General features: G+C 37.2%; 1 protein-coding gene across 1 annotated transcript in view; it reads left to right on the top strand.

Annotated features, from left to right (window-relative positions):
• Positions 1 to 14,211, top strand: part of KIAA0232 (KIAA0232 ortholog) — a 105,534-nt gene that overhangs the window by 67,941 nt on the left and 23,382 nt on the right. The window contains exons 3-4 of the mRNA XM_077137074.1: positions 1,508 to 1,645; positions 13,807 to 13,873. Of these exons, the coding sequence (XP_076993189.1) occupies positions 1,508 to 1,645; positions 13,807 to 13,873 (205 nt within the window). The remainder of the gene's footprint in view (positions 1 to 1,507; positions 1,646 to 13,806; positions 13,874 to 14,211) is intronic.

Genomic DNA, 14,211 nt, shown 5'->3' with positions numbered 1-14,211 from the left:
TCTATAAACAGTTGAGGAAATTATGAAATTTTCCTCTGCCTTGAAATTTCGAATCTATATTGTCCTGGTTCTACTCTCTGTTCCTGTTGAAGAGCAGACCCTGTTTCCCGAAGATACCACTGATAAGAAATACTAGATTTCAGGTAGAATCTAGCTAAGCACATTAGATAAATGGAAGTATACTGATGGTTCTCCTTTAAGCCCTCAAGCACATTTTCCCTTGGAAAATGGAAATAACACTACTCAGCTGAAATATGTATTGATCAGGTTCATGAGTTCCATAAACATGCTAAAAAAAGGTAAGTGAAAACTATGCTAATTATGATGAGTGTAGAGAGAGGGATCTTCCACTCTTATCTAGTGACATAAAAGTGACTTTTGTATGTTGTACCAGTAAAAATCAAGTTAGTTGACGGCATGCAATTTGATCTTAAAAGATCTTTTAAATTTATTATGGTTATTATGCATGTTTTCCTTCTTTATCCTATTCCATTCACTCATTCATTATCTATTTCATAAGGTACTCACTGTAGGCCAAGCACTCTTCTAGGTAGTGGTATTAATTTTGTCGTTCTCTGTCCTTCTTCCTAGTCTTTTTTTTTTTTCTTTGTACCTGTTTTCTACCTGTTTTAGTCATAGTTCATCAAAGGAAAAGGCTTAAAAATCAAAATAAAACAGCAAAGCAATTAAAAATGTTATTTAAAGGTCCAGTCTAGGGAAACAGCTAAGTAAACCTTTATCTTAAAATATTATAGCCAAAGAATTTGTAGTAACATGGGTATAATGTTTACAATATAAAAAGTTAAACCAGATACAAAATTGTAGAATATATAGTATGAATTTAACTGTGTTTTTAAAAGCATGCAAATATGACTGAATACAGTAGAACAAATTGTTCTAGGTTCCACTGCATGGTGGTATCAGGGATGATGTTTTCCTTCTTTTCTTCCTCCTGCTTTTCAAATTTTCTTCAGATTTTTATTAATGGCCACACAATAAGGAAAAAAAAACCATAAATTAACATGAAATACTTTTCATCTTTCATCTTTTAGAATAGAAGATCCAGAAGATAAAGATTGAAGCATTTAATAGTCAAACATTAAAGTCTGATCGTAATAAGAAAGTACAGAAGGGAGGACGTTTAATTGTGTGTAAAATTTAGTAATTATATTGAAATTTAAATGATAATAGTTGCATTTATACATAAATTCTTAGTTGTTTACTAGTTAGCATTTAGTATAAATACAGGTGGATCTAGATTTACCAAGATGATAAAATTTTGCATGCTGTGATCTTGATCATCTCAGAAATAATAATCTAAATAATAGCAAACAAATGGGTTCTATTCTCAAGTACCATGATTGGCAGTGTGCTGTGGTGTCTTAATTTATTAATGTGTCCCATACTGTGAATGAATGTATTTGGAAGGGGGTGTACTGTATGTGTAAGTATACAGAAAACAATAGTTTTAGTCTTGGTCATTTTACATTGTCCAATCTTATTTTAGGAGAATGACATCTTCCTGGGCTGGGAAAAAGGAGCTTATAAGAAATGGGGAAAGAGTAAGAAAAAGGGTTCAGATCTAACTCTAGAAGAAAGGAAAAAACAGGCTGCTGTCCAGTGTCTTCGATCTGCTTCTGATGAAGTAAGTTTATATTTTATTTTTAATACCTATGAGGAAAAAAGGGAGGGAAATACTTTACAAATATTAAAACTTGACCCAAAAATTATAGAAAACTAAATTTCTCATTCTTTTATTGCAGCTGGACATTCTTGCTTTTTTCTTTATGGTATTTTCTCACTTTTATATTAAATTTTATGTAACTTTCTTTTATATCTACCATTGTTAGAATATGCACAAGACATTATGCCCTTTCTTCAGTTTAACATTATGTATGTCTTGTTATTGCATTGTTTATATTCTTTTTAGTGGCTAAATATATTTCTTCAAATAATAATTCAACAGCAGTATAAATGTACTCTATTACTGGATGTTTAGCTTGCTCTTGATTTTTTTTCTTATACTCTTCTAGAATATTTTCAGCTGCAATTTTTTCCCCATGGCCTATATTCTTTTTTTTTTTTTTAATTATTTCTTTTGAATCGCAGTTCTAACTCTTCAAGAACATTGCATCTCTGTTTATGTTCCATATATATTTTAGGAAATGTCATAAGGCTATTTTATTGCTCTTTTAATTCTTCATTTAAAATTTTTTCATGTCCTTGGTATCCTGAAATGATAAAATAATTTCAGAATATAATCATCTATTTAAATTAATACTGTGAATTCTTATTTTATTATACCATAAGACAAATTATGTCTCTGAGACCATAATTACTAAAAAAATTATTTTGCTTTTACCATTTTCTTAAGATAGTATGGTTTAAGAACCTTTATAATGCAAGGCTAAATTACTTAATGAGCTAATTGGAGAGGATTTCAACCTCTAGAAACTCAGTTCCTGGACTAAGTTGTCTAATGTCAGGATAACCAATGTTGCAGCATTTGGTGGTCTATAAATTTATTGTCTGACTACAACCTACCACACACATGCCTTTTAAAACTTGTTCAATATTTGCCTAATAGGTGTTCTCAGCCTGACTTCCCTGTCCATGTACCATGGTACCTTGCAAATGAGTCAGATTATTTGTCCTTAACATCTTAAATTGCAATTACCCATTTCTGTCTGTCCTTTTTGGCTGTTTTGGTTTCCTGGCTCCTAAAATAAATACCATACAGTGGGATGGCTTAAACAACAACTTTATTCACTCATGGATTTGAGGCTAAGAGAAGTCTTAAACTGAGGTGTCCACCAGGCAGTGTGTTCTCAAAAACTAGCATCCTGGAGCTGGCTGCTGGTGATCCTTGGTCCTTGGCTTTCCTGTCACGTGGTGATACACATGGCCGCGACTTCTCCATACTCCTCTGGGTTCTGTTGGCTTCCAGCTCTGGCTGCTTCCGGTGACTTCTCTTTCAGACTGTGACTTCAGCCATATTAGACTAAGGACCACCCTCATTCAGTCTGGGTACATCTTAACTTAAAATCTTCAGAGGTCCTATTTATAAATTGGTTCACACTCACAGGACCAGGAGTTGGGACCTGAACCTGTCTTTTGTGGGGGGCATGATTCAATTCCTAATTGGCATTGTGTTCTTTTGGGGAAGGACTATGAGTTACCTGTCCTTTTGTATCCTTGTGCCTCACCAGGTCCTATCGTGAAAGATTTGGAATTTCTCTTGAGCTGAATTGACTGCTCACTTTATCTGGCCATTTCATCCTATCCTTCTTTTTCCTCTTCCTCCATCCCCACTCCTTTGCTTTTTTTAATTTCTGAATTGCTTAAAGCAGCTGCCTTACAAACTTAAGGGATGGGAATTTGAAAGTTACTCCCTATGTGGCTAATTTAATAAATTACCCTTCATTACAAAGAGTAGGAACACACACTTTCTAGTTCAAGAAAAGATGGAAGAGAAAAATAAATAAAAATAAATAATAAATTTTTAAAAAAAAGAAGAAGAAGATGGAAGTACATGTAAAGGATGCAGAATATCTCACTGAACCCAAGTGCCGGCAGAGTGGTACCCTCTGGACGATCCTGAAGTGGGGCGTGTACAGTCAACAGCCAGAGTCACTTCTGCCAGTGACCCACAACCTGTCATTCCCTTCTCTCCCTGTTCCTGCTCATTCCCTTTCTCCGTGAAGGCTGCTTTTCTTTGTTCCAGCAAATGCATAATACAAAACTTCTATTCCAGCCCTAGTCGAGCGTGACTGTCGAGCTCTAATACACCCTTATTTGATAAATTGTGGCAAAGGGGTGGGGTTGGCTGGAGGGGCACCCCTTTGCCAAGTAGTGATAGGCAGTTCTCAGAGAACAGGGCAGAGCTGGACAGTTACCCTGAAGGAGTTTTCTACAGGACAGTGAAGGAGTAGTTTGATAAAGTTATTTAGAGTTTGTAAGGGAATTGAATTCAGAATGCAGAATGTAGATAGTTTTTAAAAATGAGGGGGTTAGTTCAGGTAAATTCTTTGCATAAAATCCAAAGAAGCTTCTGAATCATGGTTAGGAAAATAATTAGGGCAGTTTCAGTCTGAGCAAGGACCTTATTTCTGCTTGGGACCAAAGTTGCTAAGAAATGACTCTAACCTCTGATTCATGGTTAAACTAAGTGAACAACCAAGGCGCAGCTGAAGTCAATTGTGTAAGAATGAAGCGTGCAGGAATTTTATCAGAGAGGAGTATAAGACTTGTTTGATTTGTATTTTATTCACGCTCCCTGAAAAGTACTTGGTTAGAGGTAGAAGCAGTTCAAGGAAAACTTTCAAAGATCTTGATTCTTTGGGTTATTCCTTTGGAAAAATACTTTCCCTTTGTCATAGGTGGGATTTTGTTTCAACCCCAGTAAAGCATATTTGTTCTTTCTTGCTGTTCTAGTCTACCAAAGCTGCCAGAATACAACATGCCAGAGATGGATTGGCTTGTAATAAAAGGGGATTCATTTAGTTAAAAGTGTATAGTTCTTCAGAAGAAACACAGCTAACTTTCACCTGAGGTTCTTTCTTACTTGGGAAGGTACAGGGCAGTCTCTGCTGGCCTTCTTTCCAGACCTCTGGGTTCCAGCAGCTTTCCCCAGGGTGATTTCTTTCTGCATCTCCAAAGGCCTGGGCTGAGCTGTGAGTGCTGAGATGAGGTATGCTGAGCTGCTTGGGCTGTGATGCATTGAGCTCTCTCATTTATGCATCCAGCCAATTAAATCGAATATCATTCATTGCAGCAGGCACGCCTCCTAGCTGACTGCAGATGTAATCAGTGAATGATGAGGTTTACAAGCCATTGGCTCACGTCCCCAGCAATAGATCTAGGCACCTTCACTTGGCCAAGTTGACACCTGAACCTAACTACCACACTTGCTCTTTCCTGTTCATTAAAAAAAAAAATTTAAATTAAACACTTTTGTGCATCAAAGGACTTCATCAAGAAAGTAGAAAGACAGCCTACACAATGGGAGACAATATTTGGAAATGACGTATCAGATAGAGGTCTAGTATCCAGAATTTATAGAGATTGTCCAACTCAACAACAAAAAGACAGCCAACCCAATTACAAAATGGGAAAAAGACTTGAACAGACACCCACCAGAAGAGGAAATACGGATGGCCAAGAGGCACATGAAGAGATGCTCAATGTCCCTGGCCATTAGAGAAATGCAAATCAAAACCACAATGAGATATCATCTCACACCCACCAGAATGGCCATTATCAACAAAACAGAAAATGACAAGTGCTGGAGAGGATGCGGAGAAAGAGGCACACTTATCCACTGTTGGTGGGAATGTCAAAGGGTGCAACCACTGTGGAAGGCAGTTTGGCGGTTCCTCAAAAAGCTGAATATAGAATTGCCATACGACCCAGCAATACCATTGCTAGGTATCTACTCAAAGGACTTAAGGGCAAAGACACAAATGGACATTTGCACACCAATGTTTATAGCAGCGTTATTTACAATTGCAAAGAGATGGAAACAGCCAAAATGTCCATCAACAGACGAGTGGCTAAACAAACTGTGGTATATACATACGATGGAATATTATGCAGCTTTAAGACAGAATAAACTTATGAAGCATGTAATAACATGGATGGACCCAGAGAACATTATGCTGAGTGAGTCTAGCCAAAAACTAAAGGACAAATACTGTATGGTCCCACTAATGTGAACTGACATTCGAGAATAAACTTGGAATATGTCATTGGTAACAGAGTCCAGCAGGAGTTAGAAACAGGACAGAAAGTTGCAAGACCAATAAGCCATCGGAAACAGGGAAGTGAAACAACTATAAGTGGTACTTTCTGCAATTGATTATGGCATCCAGTCATCTGGTAAAGCAAGCCCTGGCCTTATTGTTACTGTGATGATATTTGATGGAGTTAAATCATCAAGTTAATTGCATCTATGGTTGATGACATCTACAATCAACTGAAGAGACTGCCTTCAACAACGAGAGAAGTCTCATCCAATCAGTTGAATCTTAAAAGGAGAAGCAATTTTTTTAGCAGTCAGAAAGAAAAATTTTTATCTTTACTTCTGCCAACCAGTTTCTCCTGGGGAATTCACTGAAAATCTTCATCAGGGTTCCCAGCTTTCAGCCTGCCCTGAGAAATTTGTACTTGCCTATCCCTACAGTCTTGTGATACAACTCTTAAAAACATGTCACAATATTTACATTTTATATATATATATAAAAAAAATTTGCATTGCCTTTTCCTAATAATAATTTTTTAATCTTATTAAATTAAAACAGGCCAAGGAAATGAATGTGCCAGACATATACCAGATCCTCAAGGAATATTTATGGAATGAATAAAGAGAAAATTGTAAAGTTCCAGTCCCCCGCTCTGGAGCCATGTGCTGCTGTCTGTGCATCAATATAAGACCCCTTACCCTAGTTAGCCGATGAGAAGAACTTGAAAATAACTCTCTTTGATTATTGCCTATCCAGTAGAAAGGAATCACTGTAATGGTTTATGAATTGTAGGCTCCCTGTGTGTTTCTAGAATCTGTTGGCTCTGGTGGAAAGTAAGAAGGAAAGAAGCATCCTACATAGGAAATTATAATTCAAAAGTTTTGTTCTATATCTTGGACACAGTGAATGTTTGCATAGAGGTACGTTGTTCATTCACTAAATGCTGAGCAGAGTTGTTTGTGATGCTGTGCGGTATGCTTCCCCTAACAGTAACGGCATCCCAATGCCATCTTTGTGCTCTTCTCAGTACCAGGCTTCAGAAAGTCACCAACAGCTGCTTAGAATCGAAACCGTTAACAATTCAAGTAGGCAGCTTAATTGGTTAAGATGTTAATGACATCTTAATCAGACAGTACTGTAGGCAATGTTACTAATATATTAGGTAGATATGATGTAGTTTTTTAAAATTAATTTTGTAATTTTTTTAAAACATGACAACAAACACGAACATTCTTACCATTTGATCATTCCATTCTACATATATAATCAGTAATTCACAGTGTCATCACATAGTTGTATATTCGTCATCATTATCGTTTCTTAGAACATTGGTATCAATTCAGAAAAATAAATAAAAAGAAAACGGGAAAAAATTCATACATACCATACCCCTTACCCCTTCCTTTCATTGATCACTAGCATTTCAGTCTACTAAATTTATTTTAACATTTGTTCCCCCTATTATTTATTTTTAATCCATATGCTTTACTTGTCTGTCGAAAAGGTAGATAAAAGGAGCATAAGATAAAAGATTTTCACAATCACACAGTCACACTGCGAAAGCTTTATTGTTATAGAATCATCTTCAAGAAACATGGCTACTGGAACACAGCTATATATTTTCAGGCAGTTACCTCCAGCCTCTCCATTACACCGTAACTAAAAAGGTAATATCTATTTAATGCGTAAGAATAACCTCCAGGATAACCTCTCAATTCTGTTTGGAATCTTTCAGCCTTTGGCACTTTATTTTATCTCATTTTGGTCGAGAAGGTATGGTGTAGTTTTGTGTTACATGTGGCCTGACTTCTTTTCTTGCTAGATCTGATGTGTCTGTGTTACTGTAGGGGTTAGTGTTAGCCATTTCTTTAAAAGTTTTCAGATTGTTCCTTGTGCATGGTTTGAGTAGAATGACTTGCTTCTCTTGACTCCCCCTTTATATGCTTTTGATGTTACATAATGCCTCCATTTTATGTTTGTGACAAATTGTACCCCACATAATACCACTCACTTGACCTGTTCACCCAATATTTTATCTGAGAGATGTCACCAAAACAGTGTGGAAACTCGGTTGTCAAAATTTAGTTTTATACATGAAGATCTGCAGGCAGATGGTGAATACTTATTCTTCCAGGAAATCCTGACCTATGATAGCTGTCTGTTTTGTTTCTGCTGTCAGTGGTTATGGCATATACCTGATATTTTTACATATATGCAGGCCTCTCTTCCCCCCTTTGAAATATAGTACATAATTTTAAGCTGTGCCAATTTTGTTTTTAATTCTCCTGTTTTACTTCATCTTATTTTCTTTATTTCGAGTCAGGGCTTTTAATGTCTGTTTTGTTTTTAATAATTAGTTAAATTCTGTTTTATTTTTATTGAGCCACTTATAAGTGAATCAGATTTAGCATTTCATATCCCATTTTGGGGGGATAGATTGTAGATTGGAGATTTGATGAGACCCTTTTGGGGTATAAGTAAAGTTAGAATGCAATAACTTATTTCAGCTGTTGGTTTTGAAAGTACCATGGCTCCTGCTTATCCTGGGTAACTGACTAGTCTGTGGTTATTTCTGTGGTTATTTAAAGAGAATTAAACCATATAGAGAACAAAGTTACGTTGTTTGATTTGGTGATATTCTCATATTTGGCTAAGCCCACTCTTTCTTTGGGCCAGTACAAATGCATAGTACATCTTAGCATTTTGCGTATGCGTTGTTTGTATGCCACACAGGGTTGTATATACAAAATTCATGCAAAATATTTTATAGCAGTTTATTTTCAAGATTAATTTTGACCAAATTATATTGTTTCTTTGCACACTGACTTTTGAACTTAACTACTCTTTGGTAATGATGAGAACATCGAAACAATGTTTAAGTAGCATTAAGCACTTAAAATGTGTCAGATACTTATATGAATGTGTGATGTACTTGGTAAGTGATGATGTGAATGTGGTAATGCTTGCTACATGGTAAGTGATGATGCTGTGCTCCACTACAGGCCAGACTTCTTTGGGACCACTGGTTACTAAAGAAGTTGAGGCTGCACACTGTTGCTGTGTTGTAACTGGTCTGACACCGAGAACGTCAAGGTTTTATTTTCTTGTATGAATGTGGCTCTAGGTGCATTTAGGAAAACGTGTAGGCCATTATATGGACTTTGGCTTTTCTCTGAGGTGATGTGAGGTGTTGGCGGGTTTTGAGCACAAGGGTAATGCATAGGATTTCAATGTTAATAAGGTCACATTGGTGCTCGTTGAGACTAGACAGGGTGGGATCTGGCTGGGCAGATGGAGAGGGCAGAGGCAGATTCAGAGAAACCAGTTAAGAAGCCTTCACTGTTGTTCAGAAAGTAGATGCTGATGAGAACTGGTTGAATTCTGGATAGATTTTCTCCTTTTTTCCCAGATAGAGCAAGTAGGTAGAAAATTTATTAAGTACAGAGCAGGAGTGTTCGGACACTCTAGCAAGATGACAGAGGCAAGAGGCCTCTGGGTGGATTTTGAAGATAGAGCCGACAGGATTGGATGTGGAGTAGAGAAAAAGCAAGGCGCCAATGGACAGAACCCAAATTTTTTATCCGAGCAACTGTACGTGAGAATGGAATTTTCATTTACTGAGGAAGATCACCGTAGAGAAGGTATAGGTCTGTGGGCTGGGCTGTGTGAGGATACAGAGACGCCTGAGAGAGCTAAGTGGAGGTTTTGAAAAGCAGCTGGATATGAATGTCTGAAGTGGACTGTAGCTCAGAGGGCTAAGGAATGGACCCCTTTCTTCTTTATTTGGCCCAGAGCTTGCAAACTCATATGTCTCTAGGGGCTGAGTAGGAAGCCAAATGAGGAGACCGGGTGTAAGATAACCTCCAGGCCCATCTCAGCCCTCGGGGATTGTTGTTATGGGCAGATATGGGCCTGGTGGAACCAGATCTTCTCATCTCTCTTTAGAAAAGGTGGAAAATTGGAATTTTTACAGAAAATTTCCTGGTCATTCAAATGCGAAAAATGAGTATGCAAGAAAGGAAACAGAAGTGGGAGGGGGTGCTATAAAAAATCTTGAAGGTGAGATGAGCAGAAGGGCATAAAAATGGCAGGTGCAGGGTTTTGGGGAAGGGTATAAAGGCAGACTAGTGCAAGAAGGGTGGAAAGGCAGACATAGAAACAGGTATAGAGAATAAAACAGCAAATACTCATGTACAGAGCATAAGAAATAAAATATGAGTAGCACTGGTGAAGGTCCCTTTCAGGTGGTATTCCTCTCCATTCCTCTCAGGGGTCCCCACGGTGCTAAACTAGGGACTTATCTGTTCATATATTTCTTTGTATGTTTATTAAATATTGATTGTGGGTATATACAAATAGCATTATTTTGCATGTTCTTAAACTTTATATATATATTCTTCTTTTAACATTAAAAATTTATGTTGATACTGTTATAATTTATTTCTTTTTGCTTCTTAGTCCATGGTCAGGCTGTAAAATTGTTATATAGTCTGTTAATGGCTTTTTGATTGTTTCCCACTTTTGGCTGTGCAGCAGTAAACATTCTTACACACCTTTCCTTGTACAAAAGTACAATAGATTTTTTTTAAGAGTATGTGCTTAGTCATCAGATTACTAGATCAGAGCCAGTGAGGTTTTTTGTTTGTTTTGTTTTTAACCTTTTAGTCTGACAGACTCAAGTATTTGGTGAAAGCTATAGACCTAACTGAAAGACATACACATTTTTATTAACAATTCAGGTCATTAGTTTGAAAGCACAGAGAATGCAGAAGCTTTGGAGATGTTGTGGCGAGCAACTCGCTCTCTCTCTCTCTATTGCTCCCCACCCCCCCCCCACACACACACACAACACACACAGGAGCTGAAAGCGTAGCTACAGCAAGGTCCAGTGTTGGTCAGAGAAAGGAACAGAGCGGCCTGGGTTCCAGACGGAAGCCAGAGAGTTTGGGTTATATGAGGTTGTATTAGGGTTCTCTAAGGCAACAGAACCAATGGGAGAGATCCGTAAATATGAAATTTACAAAGGTGTCACATGCAACCATGGAAATGAAAGAGGCCAAGATAATATAGGGCAAGCAGTGAAGTGATGAAGGTCTGGATGAATTCCACAGGAGAGACTCACTGGCTGAAGAAGTGGTGAAAGAGTCTCTCTTCTTTCTTAAGAGCCTTCAACTGATTGGATTATCAGCGAGTATGTGGAGGTGTTCATACCCAGGCCTTGGAACCCCAAACCCAAATCAACTCCACTCTGCCCTTCTGTTTGAGAAGTATTTAGAATGTCAGCTTCCTGAGAGCAGAGATTTTTCCATGTGACCTGCCTGGCTGTCTGGAGATGTTCGTGACCATTTGTTGACTAAGCGAGAGAGTGATAAAGCCAGTGACTGGTTACGTGTTCTGATGATTGCTTGTGTGCCTCCCTTATGGAACATATCTGGAAACTTGCCAGTCACCATGTGTGGTTTACTGATTTTCAGATTTGGAATGTCCTATAACTTGAATGTAGAATGCTCTTACAGTTTGCCCAGCATTTTTAGATGTGTTCTTTTGATAGTGAGAGTTATTATTCACTTGACTGTTAGGAGAAGCAGTTGATGGGCAACTGTTGAATGGTAGAATATTATTAGCCTTTTTTCTTTTACCCTGCAGCATATTCTCCCTTAGAGTTGTCACTACAGTATGCATATAACTTAATCTTTCTTTGTATCTTAAGATACTGTTGAAAATGTTAAAATAAATTTAGTAGATTGAAATGCTAGTGATCAATGAAAGGGAGTGATAAGGGGGATAGAAAAAAAATAGAGGAAACAAAGGCTGAAATATATTGGACACGTGGAAATACTAGCAGTCAATGAGAGGGGTAAGGGGTATGGTATGTAAGAGTTTTTTCCTTTTTTCTTTTTATTTCTTTTTCTGAATTGATGCAAATGTTCTAAGAAATGATCATGGTGAGGGATATACAACTATGTGATGATATTGTGAGTTATTGATTATATACCAAGAATGGAATGATCATATGTTAAGAATGTTCATGTTTATATGTCATGTTTAAAAAAATTTTTTTTAAATAATAAAATTTTTAAAATGCATTTAAAAAAAGATACTGTTGACTCTCAAAATACTCTTAAATGCCTTTATGGATATGGTATACTATTAAAATTGGATTATTAGAATTATCCAACAATTTACATTATAAAAGAGAGAGAATAAAACTTCTCATTGACAGCTTGAAATTAACTCTTCCGTTCTATTGGTTTACTTCAGTATTCCTTTTATATAATTATTTTACTTATTTATGGCTTCTAGCAAATAGGTCCAGCTGTGCTGGATAATGGTTAATACCATGGCTTTTGACTACAGTATGTGCCCAGAAATAGCTGACTCTGGTTAGCTGTTGTGATGGCCCAGTGTTCTAATGATTTTTTTAAAAAAACTTTTAAGTTGTCTGCTGCAGTATTCAAGAAAGGAGAACAAAATTTTGGTTGGTATAGCTTGCATACACAGTAAGCACATTGTTCCTTTTGCCATTTGTATATGAGAACAAATGTGCACACATCTCAGCCACTTTGATATTCAGAACAATTACATTTTACTGTTGCGTGGAGGTCGTTTCCCACAGCAAAGCATAAAAAATGCTACCCACCCTCTGGGTTATGGTGGACATTCTAAGGTTGTGTTTTAGATGGTAGCCCGCGTGGAGTATGGAAAGGTGGTGCATAAGTGATCCCTAGAGTCTCAGTGCTCTGCCCTGGAGACGAGCACAAGGTTTAAAAACATAGTGGCATACACTTTCGGTGCAGAGCAGTATGCAGCCTGCCAGCCGACGCTGGTGTTAGTTTTCAGGATCTGGAGGACATGGAATATAATTGTGATTCTTGCCACACCTTGACTGCTAAGGTAAGCAGGCTCTTGGATGGCATTGCGTACTCGGGGCAATGCTTCAGACTGATATTTGCTGTGGTTTTTAAGTTTTTTAAGGAAAGGACAGTTCTTGCCCTGCTCATTTCCCTTTCTCCCTATTAAAAACTGCAGTATGATGTGGCTAGAATGTGACTGTTGTTGTTTACAATTAACCGTTTTTTCATTGTGATCTTTCTTGCTATTCAAACTGTGTATCTAGGAGATTTATTGTTTAGGATATATACAATACTTGTGCTGAGTCATTTTGAGTTAAGTGAATGGGGTAAAGTTCTATTTTTAGCCCACAAGGCCTCAGTGTGGTGCTGAGTTAACAGAGTGCTGTGTGTACTGATTTGGATTGGGCCTATCTAAAGAGAGGACGTTTGGTCACTGAATAAATCCAAAGTTTCTAAGATATACGCTCATTTTTTTGTCCATTGTAAAAGAAACTTTCCTCTTATGAGAATTTTAAACACTTAGCTGTCTCCCTAGTGAAAGATTAATTCCCTGTGCCTATTTCTAATGTTCATTTTTCTTAAAGTTTGGCTCTTATTCTTGTCTTCCCAGTTTCAGGTGCCTTCTTCTTAAATTTTACCCCAATTTCATATAGAGGTTTCTGTGTCATTGATGACTTTAAAAGAAAACAGCGGTTTTACGTTCACCCCCATGACTAACATGTTTCTCTACTGTTCTTCGTTGCAGAGTTGTTCATTTCAGAAAAGGAAATCTTCCCCTTGTTTTCTTTAAACTGTGAGCCTCTAGAGCACCCATATGAGGTTGCTAGGGTTTCTTTGTATTGAATCTGATATAAGACCTTGTTTGCATAGATATTTTTGATAATGTTTTTTATGGTGACTGACTCTTATGATGGGCATTTTGGACTTTAGTCTGCCTGTCAGCAAGGTGGTATGTGTACCCCTGGGAAGAAAACGCCATCCTGGGAGGTACATTAAGGTTTTCATGTGTTATCAGTAAGTTCTATTGCATATATTAGTAAAACATATACTAAATTATATCTACATACCTATAATTTTTAATTATCTTATTGATACTATATTTCCCTCAGAACATAGCAGATTTATAAAATCTTTATTAAAACAGAAGTATACAAACACCTGATTTAATATACCTGGCTGTAAACTAATCTGTGTTTTTTGTTCTTGTGCAGAGCTCTGGTATTGAGACTTTAGTGGAGGAGCTCTGCTCCAGACTGAAAGACCTTCAGAGTAAGCAAGGTGAGAGAGCTGCTTTGAAAGGATCATGTTCAGCACTTGGTAGGCTTCTTGTCATCAAGAAATTTTAATTGTGGGAAATCTTAGAATTTATCAAAAAAAGAAAGATAACACAAACAGTATCTTTGTGTTCAGTATCTGTCAGCAGTCCAGCCTTGTGCTAAGTCTTTAGTTTATACTAGCAGCTTATGTGTCAGCCTTCAGCAATCACTTGTAGGGATCCCAATTCCCACTGGAATGGCCTGATTCCCAGCACCCTAATAGATAGGAGACATCTCATTTTATTTGTCTTCAGATTGAAGCTCAGAGATTTGGAGCTATATTCTTTTTACCCCCCCCTT

The sequence above is a fragment of the Tamandua tetradactyla genome, chromosome 19, assembly GCF_023851605.1.
Source record: "Tamandua tetradactyla isolate mTamTet1 chromosome 19, mTamTet1.pri, whole genome shotgun sequence".
NCBI lineage: Eukaryota > Metazoa > Chordata > Mammalia > Pilosa > Myrmecophagidae > Tamandua > Tamandua tetradactyla.
The sequence above is the reverse complement of the archived record's forward strand: the minus strand, read 5'-3'. Positions and strand labels throughout refer to the sequence as shown.